Consider the following 24,829-nt stretch of genomic DNA (forward strand, 5'->3'; position numbering starts at 1 on the left):
ATAAAGTAATAGTAAAGGGGATTTATGCCTAAATATTGGATTGGAAGATCAAATTTAAACTTGATTTGAGTTGATGAAAAGGGTAGGATCATTCTTTTTGAGGCCATGCTTAAATCCAAGTTGTCTTATGAAGAGTTGTTAAGATTGGCATCCATGGTTCATAAGTTATAACATGGACTAACAAAGGAGATGATATATGATCTAATCATTAGGGACAGAGATTAAAAATTCATCTAAACGTGGAGTTTCATCACAATTAAGAAGAAATGTTTTCACTAACCTGTTAGGGTTTGATTGAATCGGAGAAAACCCCTCCCCCTAACAAAAGCCCTACTCAAACATCTAAACAAGTTACCCAACCTGCAATGTAATTTATACTATGAAAACCATTAGTTTTATTTGGTTAGAAAATATAGCATCACCCATCTCTTGTAGTTTCTATATATATACCTAGACCAGTCGACTAGGCGACCGGCCAATCGGTCGATTGATCGCCTTTCCTTGGCACTTTTTGATAACTTTGGCACCTCAGGAATCAGCTGAACAAAAATCAAGGCACATAAGGATATAACCTACAATTTACATGATGCACTACCACAAGATGCATTTGTCTCACGACTTAAAAAAACATCAAACCCAAGGTCTAAAGGGTAAGTGTCCACCTTGTTTTGCATCACATAAGTTGTTCAAGCATCATTTTTATCAGTTGGTCTTTTCATACTAAACTCTTCTAGGTTCAGATGTTAACAGACAACTAGCTTCATTTCTTATCTCTCAATTCCCATCTTCAGCAGCTTTCAAGTAAAGAGTCTCACCTCCATCCCCACCCTGACCTCCTGAGTTCCCTCCTCGCCCTTCTGCATTTCCCATATCTTGCTTGCTCCCACCAGCCATTCCCCTGCCTGCAGCCTGCAGGCCTTCTCCAGAAGTTCCACGGCTGAAATCAGGAAACCCACCAGTCCCCAGTGTTCCATTGCCTCCTGGATTACTCCCCTCGCTTTGCAGCATGTGAAGTCCTGCACTTCCACCAGAGCCCATGCCAAGCTGGCTATGGATGGCTTGTTGTTGTTGCAGGGCCGAAAATGGTTGTTGGGAGTACAGCATGGAGGAGCGTGCAGCCAGGAGCGACTGTGGTGTCATTTGTTGAGCTTGTTGGTGCTGCATGTAGTGAGCTCCTGGCTGAACAATGCCACTAGGAGGGAACTGCAGGGTAGTAATGGATTGTTTTAGGGATTTCATAGTTTTGAGCACAGTAGCATCAATGATTTAGGGACCAGTCAGGTGACAAAATAAGAACCGAGTCGTTAATAAGACAGAACAAACCCACCACATATTTCAGGAATAACTTTGGAAGAGTGAAATGTACGACAGTGGACAAGCAGTTGATATTAAAAGGAAGCATGAGTTGTTCTTCAGAACTACTCAGAACAATATGGAATTATGAGCAATTTGGGAGTAAAGATAAAATCCATGCGAATCATCATGAAAAGCTTTTAAATGATTAAATTATAAAAAGAAATAAAATTTGATTACCAATGTTCACTCAAAATTGCACTGAAACAGATTCACATGTTAGCAAATAGGAGAACAAAAGTTTATCAAAATGGTTTGAAAAACAATTTCCAGCAGTGTAATCTCCATGATCCAGTTCATAAGTGCAGAGGAAACTAGAAAATCCATCCAGGGCAGTTTTGAACATGAAAAAATTGTAAATAAAATTTGAGTTGATATGGTTGAGCATCCTTTCACTAACCATGCGGCAAACAGCCTTCATTAAATATACAAGTTTACATTCCGGAAATGAAATACGTACCTGAGCATGCATGGTGGGTGGTTGGGGTTGAGAATCAGCGATTGCAGCCAGGTACATGAGGTTTCTCTGTAGTCTTGCCTGGTTCCTGAAAAAAGGTAAGAAGGTTCAGCAACTCTTCTAATAGGTTCAACCTATGCATTTTAAATTCTGTCCCAATCTGCAGGAAAGTTAGGCAGGTGGGCCTCTAAGCAACGGTACAAGCAGTCTATTTTTAATGCAGTTCTGGAAATCATAAATCTCGAAAGTTTTACATATAGAATTTCCACTATTTCAATTATATTCATAAAGCTACTATTTTGTTTCATTCTTTAGCCAATGTGCAAATTGATAGATCATACATGGTGTGTTGCCTAGAAGTTAAAAATAAGACCACCATCAGATTTAAAGGAAACACAAATGCAGTAAGGCATGAGAAAATTTGCACCACACATGAATTAATCCAAAATGCGGACAGATTGGGAACTAGTCTTAGATGCACCTGTACAACACCAATTAGAACCATGTTTGAGGAAGCAGGCATCAACAGATAAAAAACAATCTCTCAAAAGAGTATTATGAGTGTCATTTGATCAAAATTATTAGGTCCTATGATCCAAATGATGAAACAATTAGCGACACGATATATTTATATATCACCAACCCTGAAACTTTTTTTTTTTTCACTTATTAATTTGATTTGTTTTCAGTGTTTTTTTTTTTTTTAATTTCAATTTCAGACTTTCTTCGGGTAATTAATTTGAGTGCTTAACTATTTGGTAAGGAAAAGGGGAAAGTTGAATAGATCTCAGTATTTGAAGATTGCTCTATATTACATCCTAGTTTATTAAGGAGATAAGGAGCCTAATATAGGTGAAGATTGCTCTATGTTAGTAGACCAAAGGAGATGGGAGGTCTGGGCTTTGGGAAGACTTCTATGAGAAATATTGCCCTCTTAGGGAAATGGCTCTGGAGGTTCCCTAGAGGAAGGAGCGGTCTTTGGCATAAGGTTATTGCGAGTATATATGGGACACATCCTAATGGATGGGACGCCAACACGGTGGTTAGATGGTCTCACAGATGTCATTGGAAGGCTATTGCTCAAGTTTTCCAGGAGTTCTCCTCTTTTGTCCGCTTAGTGGTGGGCAATGGGGAGAGAATTCGGTTTTGGGAAGATCTTTGGTGGGGAAACCAAACTTTGTGCTCTCAATTTGCTGATCTTTACAAAGTTATTTCTGTGAAAAACCTCTCTGTCTCAAATGTCCTTGGCAATTCCTTACCACTGTCTTGGAATTTTAACTTTCGCCGCAATCTAACGGATTCAGAAATTGATCTCCTTCAGAGATTAATGTCCTCCCTTAATTCTGTGCTTTTTTCCCTTTCTTCATCAAACTCAAGAGTGTGGTCTTTGTCCTTGTCAGGCTCGTTTTCAGTGAAATTTTTTTTCTGTGCCTTGTCAAAAGTTTCAAATCCTTTAATGTTCCTTCCGGCCAAATTTTTATGGAGCTCAAAAGTCCCTTCAAAGGTTAAGGCCCTCGCTTGGTTAGTAGCACATGGGAAGGTAAACACTAATGACAAGTTGCAATTGAGAAGACCCTACAAAGCCCTCTGTCCTCAATGGTGCATTCTTTGCAAAGGAAATGAAGAGTCGATTGACCACCTTTTTCTTCATTGTCCCGTTACCATTGGACTTTGGCACAGGTTGTTCAATCTAGTAGGTTTGATTTGGGTCCCTCTAAGGAGCCTTGAGGACATGTTGGTTATTTCTTTTAAAGGCTTGGGGAACTCATTAAGAGACAAGACACTTTGGCAAATTGCTTGCCTTACTTTGATTTGGATGGTGTGGTAAGAAAGAAAAAATAGGATCTTTGAGGATAAAGGGAGAACGGAAGAGATGGTTTGGGATTTGATCCGGTTTTATTCTTCTCTATGGGCTTCTTGTACTGAAGCTTTTAGAGGAGTCCCTCTAAGCATTCTACAACTCAATTGGATTGGGGTTTGTGTTTCAAGAGTTTGAAGATTGATGGGGTTTCTCTTGGTTTTTAGAGTTCTATTGTTGGGTGTTTTTCCTTGGTATTTGTGTAGGAAGGACCTCTCATCCTTCCCTTCGTTTTTTTCTCTTTCTATTGTCTCTTTTTTCTCTCCTGTATTTGTTCTTTTATTAATATAATCTTCTTCGTTTATGATCAAAAATAAAAAATTAAAAAAAAATATAGGTGAAGATTATTATTTAATCTGTCTTCAATAATGAAATTTTTTTTAAGAACTGAATTTCCTCTTTTGCGTCTAGATTGTTCAATGATGACAAACAACATTGAGCTGATGCTTGCAAGTATCATTCTGTGTATTTTTCTCCCCTTAAATTAGAAGTGAGTTTTTATTAAAGAAAGTTCATGAATTCCCTGTTTGGAAAGCTAAGAGCACAATATAAAAAACTCCAAAGCTTCTTTCTTTGTCATGTTTTCTTCACAGCCTATAAAGAACAACAAAATTTACAACGAAACTCTTTAGATAACATCACGAACCCACAATGCACACAAGCATCATCATCCATAGAGTATAGATCATTCATGGGACCTGAGAGAATGAGAAGCTTTACTAAGAGAACTCAAGTAACAAAAATCTTACAAATTATGTGAAATATAAAATTGGACATGAGGACTGAAAAGGCACAGTTGCTCTCAATTACTACTTGTGTGAGACAAAATGACCCAAAGAGTAGGCAGATCTAATCCACAAAATATCACACAAGAGAGGAATTTCCGGTTATAATTAAGATAAGTTAACAGCTGTGATTATAACATAAGAAAGTTTATTTCCTTCTTTTGCACAGGCAAGAAGCTTTACAGGCAAGGACATGTGAAATGCACAAGGCAGATCACTTGAGGAAACAGGTTTCGGCCCTCTTTGATGATTGTTTTCAAAAACAATTATGATTTTTTGGAGAACAAATGTTTGTTTGGGAACCTGAAATATTTTAAACTTGTTTTCTATGTTTTTAAATATGTTTTAATAATAACTTTTAAACATTGTACTTAATTTTTAATCATTCTCCATATTTGTATAATTAATTTTTTAAAACGGCCCTCACAAAACAAGTGAAAACAACTAAAATATATCATCTAAAAACACTCTATTTTTTGTTTTTAATAACAAAAAACTGTTTTCTGTTTTCTTATTGTCAAACGAGTTTTCCTATTTTTTCATAACAAAAAACGGTTTTTGAAAATAGTTACCAAACAAACCCTTAATTTCTCTAGAGAATGAGCCAAATGAGAAAGTGAAGACTTTTTTTCTTTTTTTCTTTTTAATATGGAAACCCACTGACACTGCTTTGCAAAATGAAAATAAATTTTATTTTTATCTTATGTCATTTCTACCTTTATCTTCAATTCATATTTTTGTTCATCTCAAAATTTACACCGTTAGGCACCCAATCCTATTGTCCATGTGGCTCATTCACTTCGCACAAGTTCTCCTTTCATTTGATAAACCATAAAAGAGACCTATCCGAGCGAGAAAACCTAGGAGTCCTCCCACATCCATCATCCTGCTCCTTAGATCTACCACCACCTATAGCTCTTAACCCCGTTGAAAAAGTATCAAAGCCATCAAAGACCATAACCCCTTCTTCATCTCACTCATAGAAACACAGCCAAAAATCCTCCCCTTTCTCCCTATTTTTTTAGAAACAAGTCTCATCTTTTCAATTTTCAAATCTTCACATCACACTAATGGCTTCATTGTTCTCCATTTTTTTTTTTGGATGTTCTCCATGTTTTTTTCTTTGTAAATAGTGTAGAAAACTTGGGAAAACAACTTCAAGTTGTTCTCTAAAAACACCAATTTGAGAACACACGAAGAGCAATTGCCAAACATGTCTTCCAATTTTGGAAAGCTTTGACTAAAAACTTCCCTTTTTTTTTTATAGACAAAAGCTTGTATTAAGAAGTGCCAAAAAAAAGGGGGTGCACCCAATGTAGATAGGTAGTATACACAAAAAAAAAAAAAAACAACCCAAGCACCAAAAAAGAAAGAAGGAACCTAGAAAAAAGTAAAACTAGTCACAATAAAGAGACAACAGAAAAATCAGATGAAAGGGGATCTCCAAATCCAACAATTGTTTGGACCACTCCACAAGGGATTTGAAAAAGAGAACCCTCAGCCTTTGGTCCGACAATCCTTCATCTTTGAAGATCCTTTGGTTGCACTCTCCCTAAATACACCAAAATAAGCAAAAGAAGAAAACTTCCCATTTTTGGAATCCTTCCAAACCAACATATCCCCACCAATTCTCATAATTGATCCCTCTTGAAGCCTTTTGAGGAGAGTCTTGACCTTTTCAACTCCCAATCATGAAATTGCCTTAGGAAGCAAGGGTCTCAAGGCCCTACCCCATTTGAGTTCTCCCATACATCCCAAACCCAAGCATCTTAAGAGGCAGCAATGGAAAACAAAGATGGGAAAGAGTTTGAATGGATCAATTAGGTTGAAAAGGCCTAACTTGATCCCTGAGCCTACATGTGGATCCATTTGCCAACAAGAAGCTTGATCGTCCCACTCGATCGATCAGAAAGAGAATTTTTTTGTTCCGCTTTGTTCTCTTAACTCCAAAACATTGGATTTAGATATCAATGACCACTACTAAAGACTTTAGACCTTAGATGAACTTATTAAGTGACAAGAAATAAAATTTAAATTAATCCAAGGACAATTAAAGTCTAACTGATTTGTTTGATCTTTCCATAGGTGGATTTGAATCCTTTTTTAATTTTCCTTATTTTTTAGCCTTTATTTGTTCATATTCAAGTAACTGGAGAATAATGCATCATCTTTTTCCTCTAATTTTGAAAGCAATTTGATATTTTGTTTTTTATAAGCAAACAAAGCAAATCTATTAAAAGAGCGCCAAAAAAAAAGAAGGCATACCCCATGTATATAGAAAGTATACATAAAAAATCAAACAAAGAACCAACAGGTAACAACCCAAAATAGCCACACAAAAAAAAAAAATCACAGCTACCCAAAGCCAAGACTATCTAAGAGCCAAGCATTGACAAAACTTCCAGACGAGTGGCTATCAAGGGTATCTTTATAGACGAGTGGCTCATGTCAGTATTTGATAATGATGATCATGGTACCAAAATGGGGAATATTTCATTATGACCACCTCAAGCTCTAATGAGGTTCTCCTTCAACCTGTAATCTAAGAGCTCCACCATTAAAGATTCCTCAATTATGCTCTCTCCAAATGTAATAAAATAAATATAGGGTAGCCATCTATCAAACGTGGCATCTCTTCTTATCCAATCCCATAAATTTCTACTCAAGAAGCAAATTCCTCAAAAGCACTAGAAATACCCATTTCAAACCAAAATTGCCATTATACATACATACATATACATATATATATATATATATATAACATCCATAACCTCTTTGTCCTCTCACAATGAATCAAGATATGATGATTAACAGACTCTGCTCTCTCTTTGCAAAGATCACATCTTTCAGCCATCGATCCCCCATCTTCATTAACATGTCAATAGCTTAAATCTTTCCCCAAACTGCTTCCCAAGTGCAAAAACAAGATCTCCAAGGAGCATGAGAACCCCATATTTCCTTAACAAGGAACTCCACTCTAGATTCAACACACAAAGAATTGTAGTACCACTTTACACTAAAAAAGCCCTTCCTAACCTCTTTCCCAATCAAGATATCTTCTCCTACATCTTGGACTTTTGTTATATAAATAAGCTTCATAAATTGGGAGACCCCCTCCATTTCCTAATCATGGAAAGATCTTCTAAACGGAAACAACCATTAACCTTTGCCTCCTTCCCATAGGTTTGCAATTGTGGCATTCTTATGACAAGCTAAGCTAAACAGTAGAGGAAAAGCTTCTTTCAGACTGATCTCCACCACCCAGTTGTCCCTCTAAAATTTTGTTCTTCCACCATTTTTAACCTAAATGACTATTATGTGGCTAAAATCCTTCCAACCTTTTTTAATATCTTTCAATAGACTCATAACAAAATACTCCCTCACCTCACAAGAGATCCACTCACCTTCCATTTCCCTAAATTTCCCTTTAATGATCTTCATCCATAAGCTCCCCTGCTTAAGAAAAAACCTCCATAACCAGTTTGAGCAAACCACCGTAACCATTTTCTAAGACCCGATTGAGAATCTCCAATCTTCTAATACCCGGACCTCCAAACTTTTTCTCCTTGCAAACTTTAGGCCAACTCACTAAGTGCATCTTGTTGCCTTTCCAAGGATTTCCACATAAAAAATCTCTTTGAATCTTTCCTAATATGTTTCTCCCTCTTAGAAATAGCAAATGACATAAAGTAGATTGGTTGGCTCAAGAGGGTACTCTTAATTAGTGTTGAACTATCACCCTTAGACAAATACTGTTTCTTCCAAGAGGCCAATCTTCTACTAAATCTTTCCTCAACAACATCCCATAACTTGTGAGGCACTCCCAAGGGCAAACGGAGATAAGAAGTGAGAAACCGCCGAACCTTGCACCTAAGCAAAGAAGCCAAACTATCCACTTCCTCCATATCCCCCACAGAATGAGCACATTCTTTTGAAGGTTACTTTTCAAACTTGACATGACCTCAAAGCCAATAATAATCCACCTTCATTATCTTAGTTGATTCAAACTGGGCTCACAAAAAGAAGAATATCATCCCCAAACAGGAGGTAGGAGAGTTGGAAACCTTCTTCCCAACTATCCCCAGCCTTGAAGCCATGTATAAACCCTCACTACTCAATCCTCGAGATTAGACCACTCAAAGCTTCCATAACTAACACAAAAAGATAAGATGAGAGAGGATCACCCTGGCGCAAGCCTCTTACAGGAAGAACTCTAAGGGAACCATTAACTAAAACAGCCATCCGTACAAAAGAGACACAAAACTGACTCCAATTTCTCCATTTAACACCAAAACCCATTTTTTCCATCAACAAAAGGAGAAAACTCCAATCCACATGGTTGTAAGCCTCTTCTATATCCAATTTGCAAACTAACCCAACCCTAGAGCTTCTCTTCCTTGAATCAACCATCACACTGCATTAAGGATCTGCCTACCTCCCACAAAGACATTTTCAAAAATTGACACCACCTTCCCAAGCATCCTCTTCATCCTATTTTCCAGCACCTTAGTAACAAGCTTACAGATATACCCACCAGATTGATTGACTTAAAATCCTTAATGTCATCCACCCCTCCCTTCTTAGGAATGAGAGCCAGGAAAGCGGCATTGAAGCTGCGCCTAAAAACCTCCTTTGAATGAAAATCCTCGAAAAACAGCATCCTCCCTACCCCCTATAGGCCACAAAATTGTCAAAAGGCCATAGAAACCAAAGTAATTTGATATGAATCCTCGTTCATTTTACTTGGATCAAGTGAGTTACATGATTCGTAATATTTTTGTAGTAGACACTTTGAAAATAAATGAAATTATCAAATTAAATGTTTAAAACCAAGCATGTTCTATCTAAAAACTGCTTTCTCAACTCCAGTTAGTTAAGGCCTTGGTTGACAAGAGTTAAAATGTTGACCTCCATGTCCCTTTAATGGGAGATACAATGAATTAGATCCCAGCCTCAAAGAAGTTAAGATGAAGGCTACCAGTACTAGTATTGTTGGTTCCAGCTGCACTATGATAAAACTAAGCTTCCACCTTAACTTTGGCATGATCATAAATCAGAGCAATAATTTGCATATTTTCAAATTTAATATGTATATGATTCTCATTTTTCTAAAATCAAGAATTTCTTACATGAAATACATTACATGTTTTGAACATTTTGATATGTTATGATCTCAAGAAGGATATTTCCTGACATTCAAAATTTAATTTAAACACTCGACTCTATTTATTTATGCACTACATTACTACTTTCTTATGAGCCTTTCCAGTTTAATCCTTTGTTGAACACCTTTCAAGCATAGATAGCTCAAGCAAGGACTGATGGAATAGAATCTCAGGATATTTAACTGTGTTCTTGTACCTGGATTCTGGTTTAAAGTAGTTGTATTTGGGATATTTTCTTCTTGATTACAATGGGGACTTGAGTTGTTGGAGACTTTATAATTACTTGTGGATGTTATCATGTCAAAATGCTTTGTGCCTGCTGCTGGACAGCTATCTCATAGCAGGTTTCAATGCTAGTGACATTTGTGTTATTGGTCCTTTATTTTTTAATTATATATATATTTTTTTTATAAACATGGTGAGTGGGAGGGATTTTTTTAGGAGAATATGGAAATCCTGGATCAATGGGAGCCATAGGGATCCAAATCTTAAATCAACAAGGAGAGTAGAGTAGGTAGAGGGTCATACTTTATATCTTAGGAGAAACTAGAAAGATTAAGAGGACAACTTCCCTCTCTTTGAAAGCCTAAATAATGTGGTTACAAGTTTGTTTCTTTGTTATTTTTTCTGGCTATGTCAAGTCTGCTACTTCACCAATAGTCATGCCTTTGACCAGAGAATTCGCAAGGAAGATTCAAATCAAAAGACAGGGTAATACAACATTGGAGCCTACTTGACATTGTGCCACCGAAAAATTGCAAGCAAAGAGAAAAAGATTGATTATTTATGCAAAGCTACAATCTTTTTTGAGGTAAGTAAACTATAACATACAAGGAAATGAAAACCAAGAAGGCATACTTACTCTGCACATTCAGTCAATTTTCCTGAATTCTGGCTCTCAACAATCTTCAGAATCAATGACTTGTTTTCATCAAGATACTACACAAAAAAAAATAAATAAATAAATTGCAAGCCAATATTAAAAAAATTAAATTAAAATGAGGCTAGAAGACATATACAATGGTAGAGTTAATAATGGATTAAATGGGTGTTATGTGGCAGAAAAGATTTAGACAGATATTTATCTTTGGAGGAAAGATGTGACTATATTAGAACTAACTGAAAAATCCCCCAAAACATCAATCATACTAATGCAGCAATAGAGCTTTTTTTTTTTCTTCCCCATGTTAACAAAATATTCAAATTGAAAATCTTAAATTAATAGTGCAAAACATGAAAAGTCACAAATCCCTTAGTAAAATTGAATGATTTACCTTAGTCCATGCCTTAACTTCAATAGTTTAAACACTCAGGTCATTATTCTACTCAGGCAAATCATACCGTTCAACTCAATATAACAGCAGGTATATGAAATTACAAAAAATGTAAATTCTATAACATGTTTTATTGCTTATGCTCAGCTGCTATGGAAAATTTGATGGGAAATTTTCAGAGGGTTTTGCCGAAAAATAACATAAAATTTACAAAAGAAGGCCAATTGTCCATCAACTTGGAGGAACTTTTTCCTAAGAAAGGGGACACAAGGTGTTTCCAACAATTGTTTTTCAACAAAGAGAAGAAGCACATCAGCCACTAGCTATTCCATTTTGTAAGTAATCTAATTGCTATTGTCCTGCCATACCTGTAAAAGAATATTATCTCTATCATATCTTTCAATAGATAAAATGGTGGATTAGGAAAAGCATTAGTGAGGTAGCAGCCTTATCAGCCACCTTAAGATCTTGAAGCAAGGGACTGCCCAAACCACACAGCAGCATTTCTAACATATTAGCCAGAATCATTCATTGAATAGATGTCCCTAGTTAGTTAATTTTAATCCCAGAACAGTTAAAAAATGAAGTTCCTTATTTTGTTATGCAGCTAATTATTTTAATTTTGCAGAATATGGATAGAGGGATAGATTCTAGTTATTAACTTCAATTATGCAACCAAGTTACAAAGATATGAAGTGGTAAACCACAATGAAACAATTTACTTATGACAAAGCCCAGGCCAAGGCACTTCAAAAGGACCCTAAGAAAACCCTTGATGGAACTCCACCAACAATATCAAACAAGCAGTAAAGGATCAAAGCATCAGAATTGATTTCATAACTGGATGAACTCAATAATTCCTCACAAACTACAGCAACACATGCAAGTGGCTGGATTGTGTTACAACTTATCACTCTCATAAGATGAGTTTTCAACAGAACTTCATTCAGAAAGACATGTACCAGAGTAGTCTATCCCTTTGGAACAGAAATATTGGTTCTTTTCCGAATAAAACCACCAGAAATTGTTGACCTACATAGCTCACTTTGCTAAGTGAAGAAAAATGAAATCGTTCATGTCAATTTTCTCATGTTTATCTGAATAGTTATGAATTTCACAAAAATGCATTTAACCACAACATTGATGGATTTTACAATAATGCATTTAACCTTGCATTTTGACACGACAATATTTTTAAATGTATTTAAAGAGAAAAGGAATACTAATCCCCCAAGAAGTTGGATGTTTCATCAAACAAACCGGTGAAGTTAAATTGTTTTGCATATTAGTATCCTCATTTTGAGTTGCTGTTTTGGCGGCTCTTTTCAATACAATTTTATCTCTTTTACTTATCAAAAAAAAAAAAAAGTATCCTGATTTTCATAACATGCTATAATCAATTAGTGAATGATACCTTTATCAACTTCCACTTCCAAGCAATGTTTTTTTTTTTTGATAGATAAACCTACAGAAAATATATTAGATAAAGGGTGCTTAAAAGGCAACCTGAAGCATACAAGGAGTATACATGAGTCACCAAAAGGCAAAAACAAAAAAGGCAAACACTCACCGGCCCTCAACAAGAACCCAACCAATCAACAAAGTTAATTAAAGAAACGGGTCCTACATCTAAACAAGACTCAGCCCAAGACCAAAGATTACAAACAAACGAATTTTTCATTCTTTGAATCACCAAATCCTCATTATCAAAAACTATCATGTTTCTTTCCTTCCAAATCATCCAAAATAAATAGAGAGGAGCTGTCAGCCAAGCCTTTCTACCCTTCTTGTCCAAAAAGGAAGCAAACCAACCTAAAAGAGTGTCTCTAACCGTAAGCGGAAGGACCTAATTAACACCAAACAAAGTAAACACGAGATCCCACAAAACCCTCGCCTTGGAGCAATGAACAAGGATGTGATTTATCGTCTCCTCTTCAGCACAACACAGGAAGCATCTGTTAGCTAAGTTCCAGCCCCTCCTCTTGAGTTGATCTTGGGTTAGGACCTTCCCCTATGAAGCTTCCCAAGCAAAAAAACCCACCTTTGTAGGAACACAAGGGCTCCAAATGATGCTCCACGGAAACGGGACTGCACAGCTAGTATCAAGAGTATTATAAAGGGATTTAACAAAAAAACTCATTCTTCGTCTCTTTCCACACCACCCTGTCCTCCAAACCAACAGCTAGACTCTTTCCTTGAAGGGTCGAAAGGAGCCTCTCCACCGCCTCCACCTCCCAATCATTGAAAGATATAGAGAAATGGGGATTCCACTCCCCCCTCTTGCCCCAAAGAATCCCAACAATCCGCTACCCACGCATCTTTAGAATCCACTAAGGCAAACAAAGAGGGAAAAGCCTCACGAAGGGAATTATTCCCGCACCAAATGTCCTTCCAAAATCTCACCCTTCTACCATCCCCCACAGAGAAAGTAATATTTTTTAAGCAACAAGGAACCTTCCTTTCTAATTTCCTTCCAAAACCCCACCCCATAGCCCTCCCTAACTTCATGGGAACTCCACCCTCCACCTTCTTCCCCAAACTTCCTACTAATTACAAGCTTCCATAAGGACTCCCTTTCAACCGCATAGCGCCAACTCTCTTTGCACAAAAGGGCCCTATTGAGGATAGAAAGATTTCTAATCCCCAATCCACCATTCTTTTTATCTGAACAAACAACAGCCCACTTTACAAGATGGGGCCTCTTCTCCAACCCTCCCCCGCCCCAAAGAAAGTCCCTTTGGATTTTCTCTAGTCTCAATTTAACAACTCTTGGCATTCGCATCAAGGACATGAGATAGATTGGCATGCTAACCAGAGTGTTCCGAATGAGAGTAGTTATCCCTCCCTTAGAAATGAACTGCCTCTTCCACAAGGCTAGTCTCTTCCGCATCCTCTCTTCCACACCATCCCAAACCACCACTGACTTGTGCGGAGCAACCAATGGGAGCCCCAAATAAGTGGAAGGAAGAGCTCCCACTTTGCAATCAAGCTCAAAAGCCAATAACTCTACATTCTCTACTCTTCCCACTGGCAAAATTTCACTCTTATTCAAATTGAAACTCAACCCTGAAATGGCTTCAAACCACATTAACAACCAACTTAAAAAAGTCATTTTTTGTTGGGAAGCCTCACAAAAAACCAGCGTATCGTCAGCAAACAGCAAGTGGGAAACTTGGATCCCATTGGCACCCCTTCCCCTTATCCTGCAGCCTGTTAGGAAACCCCCCCTGATTGCTCTGTTAATGAGACAACTTAAGGCCTCCATCCCTATCACAAATAAGTAAGGGGAAAGGGAGTCCCCTTGACTTAACCCCCTAGTGCTTTGAAAAAAATACGTTGGCGAGCCATTAATCAAAACTAAAAACAAAGCAGTGGATATACACCAACTAATCCAACCAGCCCATTTTTCCCCAAAACCCATTTTTTGCATCACTATCAATAGAAAATCCCAATTAATATGATCGTAAGCCTTCTCTAAGTCTAATTTACACAACACACCACTTTCATTCCTTTTCAACAAAGAGTTTATGGCCTCATTAGCAATTAACGCAGCATTGAGGATTTGTCTTCCTTCAACAAATGCATTTTGGGTAGATGACACCACCTTTCCCACTACCTTCTTTAGCCTATTAGCTAGGACCTTTGCAAGCAGCTTGTACAGACCTCCCACCAAACTGATGAGTCTAAAATCACTCAAATCATCAACCCCACCTTTTTTTGGGACTAAAACCAGAAACGTGGTGTTCAGGCTTTTGACAAATTTTTCCCTCTCAAAAAAATCTTTGAAAAAACCCATTAACTCATCTTTAACAAAATCCTAGCAGAACTGCTAGAAAGCAAGGGGAAACCCGTTAGGACCAGGCGCCTTGTCCCCATTCAGCTCTGAAATGGCTAAATACACCTCTTCCATAGAGAACATCTCCTCCAACCTGGCTGCCTTCTCAACCCCAATTCCATTAAACTCTAAACTATTCATACTAGGGTGTCAGCCACCAGGATCCGATAACAAATTCTGATAGGCCCTAACCACACCCCTCTGAATTTCTTGATCTTCTGACAGCCAGATACCATTAACTTTAATCTTTTTCAAACAATTCCTCCTTCTGTTAGAATTTGTCATCCTATGAAAGAATCTTGTGTTCTTATCGTCTTCCTTCAACCACGTTTCTCTTGATTTTTGTCTCTACGAAATTTCCTCCATAAGCGCCCACTTCTTGAAATCCTTTCAAGCCTCTAACTCCTACTCGTTTAAAGCTCTTAGCCGCTCCTGATCATCCCAAAAAGATACTATGTCCAGAGCCAGCCTTTTGTTCACCTCCACTTTACCAAACACTTCCTTATTCCAAATCTTCAAATTGTTTTTTAAAGCCTTTAATTTTTTTGTCAGGATAAAGCTATAGACCCACTAAAGTTGAAACCTTGCCACCAGCCCTTTAGCAGCTCCTTAAAAACCTCCTCCTTTAACCACATTCTCATAACGAAACGAAAATTGGACCTCTCCTCACACCACCCCCATCTAACAGAATTGGGAAATGATCAGATACCGGCCTTGGGAGAGTACACTGAGTCACCCCGCTAAAATGATTCTCCCAATCCTTTGATATCCGAAAGCGATCCAGTCTTGACCTGGATTGACCATTCAGCCCTCCACTCCACGTAAAGGGCCCCCCCTAAAGAGGCAAATCTCTTAAAACCAACTCATCAATCACCTCTGAAAACCTTCTCATGGACCCAGTTATTCTTCCTTCTCTACTACGCTCACTGGGAAATCCGATCACATTAAAGTCCCCTCCAATACACCAAGGATCAATCCACAACCCTCAAATGGCACCTAACTCTTCCCAAAACAGTTCTCTGTATCTTTTCAATGTAGGTCCGTAAACCCCCGTAAAGATCCACAAGAAGCCATCCTCGCAATTTTTAAAACGACACGAGATTGAGAAGAGGCCCACTTCCATACCTACTAACTCCAAAACTCTATTATCCCAAATAACTACCACCCCACCAGCTGCCCCCCTTGCACACACTGCACCCCAACCTAAAAATCTTCCCACTCCAAGACCGTGTATTATCCCCTGGGTCATGTCTTGAATTTTAGTCTCCTGCAAACACACCAAATCCACTCTTTGCGACCTGATCAAGGCCTTGATTATCTTCCTTTTATTTTTGTCATTGGCCCCTCTAACATTCCAAGATAAAATTTTGTAACTTCATCTAATGGTCGAGAGTCTAGCCCCACCTTCTCTAACCAAAGAGTTCTCATTTCTCGCACCATTATAATTAATGGACTACTCTAATTTTTTCATTTCACGATCAAACTTAGTAGACATTGTGGTTCCCTTATTATTTTGCTCTCTTCTTTTCTTGGTCCTTAGAAGCAAATTCAAAATTTCACCTTCAAATCCTTCCGTAGAAAAACCCAGAAACTTGTTGAACCTCGCCAGATAGCTATCGTCCCATCGACAGCCTTTCCCCTCCAGATCCTGCAACAACTCCTCAAACTCACCCCCCACTCCTTCTCCAGCCATAGTCTTATCCCCCTCAGAGGCCATCTCCCTAGTGCTGCCATCAGCCAGAATAATACTCAAAGGAATCTGCTCCTCTCCATCATTCACGGAGGCCAATCCATCGAAAGCCCCCCTTCAACACCACCCAATCGAACCCAGAAGAAAGAGTAGAAGAAGAGAGCTCCCAACCCCCCACAGAGAACGAAAGAGTTTTGACGTACCTAGAAGCTTCTTCACACAATGCTTCGTCAGTCATCGACGCCCTTTCCACCACCTCAAGGGCCTCCAATGGCATCGCAACCCTCGTTATCACAACAAGAGGGTCGTCGTCTCTGCTTACGCCTCTCACCTTGCTAATCAAAATCTCACTTTGTGCTCCAGAGAGAGGAATTGGAGGCTCTTCCCTAAATAAAACCCCTCCTCCCTTTGACTCATCCCCTTCGGGCCCAAAGCCCACACCCGTCACCCCCTCGTTGCAGCCTTTCAAACCATTTAGGTTGATGGGCCTTAAGACTCGACCCAAGCCCACTTGCAGCTCCTTTAATAGTCCCTGGGCCTCCCCAAGTCCCAATCCATTAGACCCACAACAAAAGCCATTCGACCCTAAATCAAAACTACCTGAACTGTTTAATGAAGACTCCCTACCCCCTCTCCCAAGTCCAACAGAAATACCTACCCTACCCCTCACATCAGTCCCTTACCAGAGACCTCAACAGGAAGGGTAGGCGGGTTACCTTCAACAAACGACACGTCTTGTACCCCCAGCTGCAAACTTAACTGCTCCACCTTCTCTCTTTGACTCCCACAACAAACAGCGCGTGAAGTTCCACCATCTTCTTCTCCTACCCTTGGACTGTCCTCCCCGCAGATTCTTCCCGCCAGCACCACTTGCTTGAACCAAGGTGGAGACTCCCACCACAGATGAAGAGAATAGCACCCCGACCCCATAACAACATGAGCAAAGTTAGGTAAATCCCTTTCCGCGCGCTTCATGATCCAAGCCCACTGCAGCTCAGACAAAGAAATAGTATCTTCATCCACTGCAACAAAGCCTCCACACCCATCGCCGATTCTTTTAAACACCTCATGACTCCACAAATGAAGCAAGAGCCTGACCACCCTTACCCAAGCCTCATCAACAATGGAGTCCTTGCAAAGGCACCCCACCTCTGGGTTCCATCTATCCAAAATAATAAAATTCTCCTTAATAGTTCTTTTGCCTCTTGCTAGAACACGCTCAGCCTCACTTGGCGACTCAAAATCAAACAGCAAGTGTCCTCTGCCTAACACAACAACCCCTAAGTTCCCCTTTAAAGCCCAATATTGATACGTCCAACTCCTTACATATTCCAACTCAGGTAAAGGAGTTGAATTAATACCCCACCAACCCACCAGACATTGTCTCATCTGTTCTAATCTTCCTCGCACTTCTCTTTCCCCCACCTCTAAGCAAACTGACTCGCCTACTCTTCCCGGGCTCAACTTAACAGCACCTGCATATGACTTCATCTCCACCCCCTTCTCCCTCCACAGAACCTTCGGGCCCCCCTTCACCCTCAACAGAACCTCTGGAACTCTGATTTCCTTTAAGCCTCCTACCGGGACCACTCCAAGGCTTCTCAACCTCTCGGCCAGAGAATTCCACCCAATAGACTGTCCCTTCCCTTCTGGAAAGATAATGCTGTATTTTTTTTATTCAAGATCACGGATAGAGCAGAGAATGAACCTTCCTGCCTCATTTAAACGACGTTCCAACCTATACTTCCTACTCCCCTCCTCCCAGCCAATAACCCAACTTCGGTTATCAACCTCTCTACAACAAGCTTCTACTCCTTCCAGTAAGCATCGTAAACTAACCTCCCCGAATCTAATCCATGAAGAAACACCTCTGCTTCTCTCCCAAATGCAGCCTTTCAGCTTCCCTCCCAAATCCTCAACCAAAATCTCAAAGGATTTGGACTCCACCACAAACCAACTTCTTCCACCCCTGACAGCTCCATCTTCTCCCCGCGTTCCACCCATCCGTGGTTGAATACTCCCCTCAGCTGAGAGAGAGGTCAGAGATTTCAGTCCTCCCCCTTCCAAGCAATGTTTTAAAAGGCAAAAGACAACTTCCACACATTTTGCCCAAATGAGGTAAAGCATAAGTCTTGAGACAAAACAAGGCATAAGCCTCAACTTAAACAAACAAACAAAACCCACAAAAAAAAAAAAAAAAAAAAAAAACCCTCAAAAAATCAGAAAAATACTTATAAAACCACATAAAATAGAATAATAAGAAAACCATAAAATTCATAGTAAGAAAATTAATTTTTTTATCATTTTCAATAGTTTTTAATTTCATTTCTGCTATTGTTTTATATCAATAGTAAGACAAAGATTACATATTAATCGATCCACTACAACAGCTAACTCCTCTATTTCTTATTCTGAACTTTTCCTTTTTTTTTTTCAAAGGTGGGCTAACTAAGCCCTTATTTCATAAAAAGTTTACCCAACAAATCCTAGAACCAAGACCCAAGAGCTATAGAATAAAAGCTTAAAATCAGTTAAAAATAGAAGGTTAAGACATTAAGTCTTTTATAAAAGATATACCAAAGGCCCACAAAAGCTCAACACCTGTTAAAATTCATTGAATATTTGAGGCTTAAGTCTTAACAGCCTCAAGGCTATAGCCTCAATGCTGTAAGTCGCAACAGGGTGTTGATGCCTAAGCCTCAACAGGGTGTTAAAGCTTAAGCCTCAATTACCCTGTAGTGAGGCTACAGCCTCTGGGTAATTAATAGTGTCTCATCTAGAGGTGAGCATCAGAGCATAAGCCACAATTAGTCTTTTAAAGGAAACACCTACCATGGCTCAAACTTCTCTAAAAGATAGCCTCCAGGAAACATGAGGTAACAGTAGAGAAATGCCTATTTCAATGCTAGGTCATTCATCACACCTAAACTGTAGTAGCATTTACAGTTATTCTCAGCATGTACAAGGAATCAAAGGGTGAATTGAATAATGCATAGCGATGATTGAAGCTTCACAAAAAGGTAGTTGTTAGTTTAAGATATGCACTTTTACATTAACTTATTTTACAAGACCCAATCAATTACTATAGCCTGCTTATTAATTAGGACCGAGGAAAAGACTTAAATCTCATATTTAAAGAGGTATCAGGATCTCAACATGGAGATAGCACGAGAGGAATGACAATTTCTTGATAGTGATTGAATTGGAAAAAGTTGACAAAAATTAGTATCACAATATCTAATAAAATTTCAGGAAGTGTCAATAGAGACAACAGTGCATTATTTAGAGTCAAAAATTGATGCTGCCTATGAAAAAAAAAATGGAAACAGTCAAAATTCATGCCAACAAGCATATATAGAAATCAATCAATAAAAAGTAACATATGAATTAGCACTAAAATATTACATAATATTCATTTCCTCAAATAGAGGAAACAACAAGAGGAAAGAGCTACCAAAGAGCGCTGAAAAAGGGTTGGAAAGCAGCTGAATAAAGACAAAAAACATGCCCTTCACATCCATATATTGACAAAATTTTCAATTATTGCTGTCTAGGAGAGAAATAGAGGAGAACATAGACATATATGATATCTCCTTGGTATCTTGAGATTCTGTTTGATAAACTGCAGCCTTAAAATTGACAATTTTTCCTTGAGACACAATATTTTGGATCTGGATGAGATTTGGGAGCTTACACACAGGGAAGTGATTTGAGGGAAAGTAGAAAAGACAATTTTACAACCGCCTAACTGTGGATTACTATTGCTAGGTTCACACGAGGGTATAAGTGAGGCTTCCACTGCAGATATAACAAAACATAAAAAAATTCCATCAAGCTTCACTTAACTTTGAGGAAGATATAAATGTCACATACAGAAAACTATGGACAAGCATACCAAATGAAACCTTTTTAGAAATGTTAATGATTATAGATGTTTATCAAATTAATTATAATTCTAGTTTTATCTTTTAGAAAGTATATCATATCTAAGATTAGACCTAAAACATAAGTCCTAAGCACTCTTAACCATGCATGTAGCCCACAGCATGGTGTAGGGTTGAAAGCAGATGAGCTTTTTTACAGAATCAAATGGTCTAAAATTATGAAATCATCCTGATTGGTATATCTTAGATGGGAAGGGTAATTGCATGACCTAATCTTCTATTCATAGATTTTGCAACATCTAATATACATTTGACAATCCAAAATCTCCCGTTTAAATCCTTGACTAGAACCAGAACTACCAAATTTGTCCTGACTGTCTGGCATTAACTTTATGAATTAAAAAGTATGAAACTATTTTACTTAAATTGTCACCTGAGAAATGATCCAACATTCCTGGTAGGCCAACTGGTAGCAGGAGAGAAGGCTACCATGAGTCTTGAGAAGACCAGTTGACAGGTAAGAGTACTTATTCTATTCGTCATACACAATTCAAACTCATGGAACTGAGGAATAACCTCCATTGTTGTCCCAGCCTAGGAAAGGAACAAAGATGAAGAGGTAGAAGACCATTTTCACGTTAGCAAACATGTTCATCCATCACTGGAAGTAAAAAAAAAGTTTAGGTTGTTAAAAGGGTAATTCACAAGGCAATGAAGATTTAAGTTATGTTTTCACTAAATTTTCATATGGTAATGAAGAAAAAAAATTAAAAAATTGACAATAGTGTTCAACCAGTGGAAGGTCCAAATCAGTTCACAAGGTCAATATTTGATCCCTCCAAAAGCCTCAGAATCTCACCAGACAAGACCAAGAAACACCTTTGCTTACAGTTGTAACTCAGGCTACTTTTACTTTCAGAACTATTTGGCTCATCATACACATGCCTCATCAGCCATGCCAGAGTCTAGGGACAATCTTATATAAACTACCAAGCTTAAGCCATGAAACTGCAGGTGCTGCTTGAGGTTGATTGTATACGCATTCATTCATGGGGACTGGAAATTCCATGACAATTTAAATTGTGTCTATTGAGTAGCACAGGATCTGAATCAACTTCATTGTGTATTTCAGTTTATTGCATTTAGATGAATCCACTTCCATGACACTTGCTTAAATTAAGAGCATTCTTAGGATATCAGCAAATGAACTTCATCTATTCTCATCTAATAATTGGAATGAGTTGCCAATACATAGCTAAGTGCCAACATGTTTTTTTTTGATAGGTATTGCCAAGTGCCAACATGTAGATTCAAATGTTACGTAGGACACAATGAATGAAACAATATCCATGGAAAGGCCACTTTTTTTGTCTTTTTCATTTATGGAAGGAAAATGCTTTGTGATGAAAATTGTAAAAATAAAAGCCTAAAAAAAATTAACTTATTAAAACTAAGCACTTCCCAGCTCAGTTAGTAGGAAAAAGTATTAACAAATTCTATATGAAAGGAAAACTTATTGTACAAAAAGTATGGATTTACCTTATGTTCTTAAAAATCATTTCCTGACACATTTAAAATTTGAGGTAGTAACCTCAACTTTTTTACAGAGCATTTAAAACCATTACTTTTTCAATATAAACCTTTAAGAATTCGTATATATTATATAAAAGTTACTACTATTTTCAGATTTTAAAAACAAAAAACAAGAGTAGGAAGTGAATCAAAATGACACTAAGCAAAAAAGCTGGTCGAGACAATAACATTACATCCTATTAAAATAAGCTACAAATGATAAAGGAGGGATGACATAAAATATCGAGATAATGCTCATGACATTCACCAACAATAAAAAATAATTAACAAAGAGTGCATACCCAAAACAAAATACAGTAACCAGTGGGCAAAAGATGAGCAAAATCCAAAGGAACTACTAATCTCTCCCTCAAACCAAAATCTAAGAAAGAGACAAGGATCTGAAAGAAGCACCAAATTAAACCAAATAACAAAAATTTTCAACAATAAACACCAATTGGAAAAAGGGAAAAAGAAACCCATTTGGTGATGGTGACGAAACATCACAACTAAGGATGATGAGCAAACATCAAAACCATCAATACCCATTTATTAGCACTCATGAAAACTTCAAAAAAATTGGAAAAGGGCATTCCAGGGCCATGAGGAAGAACCAAAACTATAAATACCCATTAAACAATAATTGGCAAAACTCAGAAAAATAGAGAAAATCAAGAACGAACCAGAAGTTAAGCCAAAGGCAACGTTTGGTTGCTGAGAAAATGCAAGAAACAAAAAGAAATCAGAACTAGGTAAGTTCTAAGTTTTTCACATTTGAGGATGGATATACCCAAGAAAATAACTGCCCCCGCTCATCTGACCCTAACAGAAGCTACACGACTACTTAGCCCAGTTGGGTTTAGCTTCTCATCAGGAAAATCAAAACAAAAACAAAGAAGTAACAAACAAACTAGAAATACAAAACCCAGGTTTTCATTTTTCTTCTCTTTTCCTCCATATCCTTTTTCTCAGCAACCAAACAGGAAGAAAGGGAAAAACAGGAACAAAGAACCCTCCCCCAAAAAAAAGGCAAAAAAAAAAGAGAGAGAAGGAGAAGAAAGAGAGAGAAGAGAAGAGGAACCTGCTGAATGTGATCAGTGGTGACGTTGCTGGGGTAATAGGCTGCCATCATGGGCTGCATCTGCATCAGGTGCTGCTGCATTTCTCTCTCTCTATATCCCTCTATATGTATCACTTTCTCACTCTAGCTTTCTCTACACACACTTAAGTGTTGAGCAGAGAACAGAGGTGCCGAGAAACAACAGCTGCAAACTGCAAAGTGAACAAAGACTAAAAGGACTAAAAGACTAAAGAGAGATAGAGATGCCTTCGCTTTTTCCCTACTTACTTACACTTACAAATGACACTGCCACCACCTCCACCACCACCTCCTCTTCCACCACCACACCCACTTCCCAAATACCACACACTCTGTAGCCGATCAGTGGGTTTTTGGGGTTTTCTTCTCTCTCTATGCAGTGGGTCACGTGATTGATGATAGAGACACAACCTCTGAGTCATACCCAGCACAACAATACATCCAAGGACAAAATCCTCCACTTTTATTATTTCCCCCTCCTCGTTTTTTTCCTATTGAAAATCATCAATTTTGGAAATTATTTTTTTCAATTTTGTTTCGGACATATTAATTATTATATTATATATCTATATTGCCTTTTAATGCTTTAGTTTTTTTCAAAAAAAAAAAATGCAAAAGCGTTAGTAGAGATTTCCTATAATAAAAAATAAAGTAATAAATTTAGTAATAAATTAGAAAATAGAGTTAAAATGAAAGAGCATGAGAGCTGTTTTTTAAAACAATTTTATGTTTTTTTAGAACAAGAAGTTGAGAAAACACGTGTAATAATCAAATACTGCTTTTTGTTTTTTTATACTTAAGAATAGAAAAAAAAAATTAAATCATATCTATTAATTGTTTTCTATTATATAAATATATAGAATGATTAGGAATAAAACACTAAACATAAAAATTATTTTTAAAAATATTAAAAACAAATTAAAACTATTTTAAATTTTAAAACAAACTTTTGTTTTACAAATAATTGTAGAATAGTGTTCTAGACATAAAAATTATTTTTAAAAATATTAAAAATAAGTTAAAAATATTTAAATTTCAAAACAGACTTTTTCTTTACAAATCATTAAAGAACGGATTTTCAAAAAAATATTTAAAATTTGTTATATAAATCTATTTAGAAACTTAAAATGTTCTTAATTTGTTTTTAATATTTTGAAATATGTTTTAAAAATAATTTCTATATCTAATATTTTATTTTTAATTATTCTACATATTTATGTAATTATTTTTTAAAACAATTTTTATATCTAGTAGGTGAAAATAATTAAAAATAATAATTAAAAATGTTATTTATAAACACTATATTTTATATTCTTAAGAATAGAAAAGTAAAAACAATTTTTTATTATCAAACTTGTTTTCCCAATTTTTTATTTTAAAAACTGAAAAATTATTCTCAAAAATCATTACCAAGTTCTAAGTCATCATTTTTTAAAATGTTTATGATATAAAAGTTGTATAAATTTTCTATATTACTCAAAATAAAATTTTACAAAAAGTAATATGATTTTTTTTTAATAAATCATAAACTCTTAATAAAAAATATAAAAAAATATTAACAATATTAATTAATTGTTTTATCTTTAACAATCCTTCATACAAAAAAAATCATTTCCTACCATTTACATCAATAATAAAGAAAATAAAATATTCATTAATTAATGGTATAAAGTGAGAAGAGCTTTTTACTCTTGTCTTGCTGCACCTGACCACTTCTTCTGTTCAAACAGAAGAAAGAAGAATAACTTTTCAAAATCCACTACAACAAAACATTGACTAAAAATAATAAATATAATCAGATTCATTTAGTGTAACTTCATATACATATATATTATGTTTTGAAAACCCCATTGGTCC

General features: G+C 37.0%; 1 protein-coding gene across 3 annotated transcripts; it reads right to left on the reverse strand.

The window, feature by feature from the left end:
* Positions 1-535: 535 nt before the first annotated feature.
* LOC100253609 (GRF1-interacting factor 1) lies at positions 536-23,375 on the reverse strand. Of its 3 annotated transcripts, none has more exons than XM_010661834.3 (5): positions 23,226-23,315; positions 22,955-23,145; positions 10,481-10,557; positions 1,814-1,898; positions 536-1,203 (listed from the first exon to the last, which is right to left on the reverse strand). In XM_010661834.3, the coding sequence occupies exons 2-5, from the start codon at positions 23,033-23,035 to the stop codon at positions 775-777; spliced, it is 672 nt and encodes a 223-aa protein (XP_010660136.1). In that variant the 5' UTR covers positions 23,036-23,145; positions 23,226-23,315; the 3' UTR covers positions 536-774. The 3 variants fall into 3 exon arrangements, with proteins under 3 accessions (XP_010660136.1, XP_059598600.1, XP_002263259.1); XM_059742617.1 differs by having other exon boundaries at positions 23,222-23,260; XM_002263223.4 differs by having other exon boundaries at positions 22,955-23,375.
* Positions 23,376-24,829: the final 1,454 nt, after the last annotated feature.

The sequence above is a fragment of the Vitis vinifera genome, chromosome 14 (assembly GCF_030704535.1).
Source record: "Vitis vinifera cultivar Pinot Noir 40024 chromosome 14, ASM3070453v1".
Classification (NCBI taxonomy): Eukaryota; Viridiplantae; Streptophyta; class Magnoliopsida; order Vitales; family Vitaceae; genus Vitis; species Vitis vinifera.

What these genes read in the sequence shown, in the direction of transcription:
- LOC100253609 (XM_002263223.4), bottom strand. Translation starts at nt 23,035, where the DNA reads ATGCAGCAGCACCTGATGCAGATGCAGCCCATGATGGCAGCCTATTAC. An exon ending in CCACTGATCACATTCAGCAG is followed by an intron (nt 10,558 to 22,954) that starts GTTCCTCTTCTC and finishes TTTTTTGTGTAG; the next exon opens with TATCTTGATGAAAACAAGTC. An exon ending in CACCCACCATGCATGCTCAG is followed by an intron (nt 1,204 to 1,813) that starts GTACGTATTTCA and finishes ACTACCCTGCAG; the next exon opens with TTCCCTCCTAGTGGCATTGT.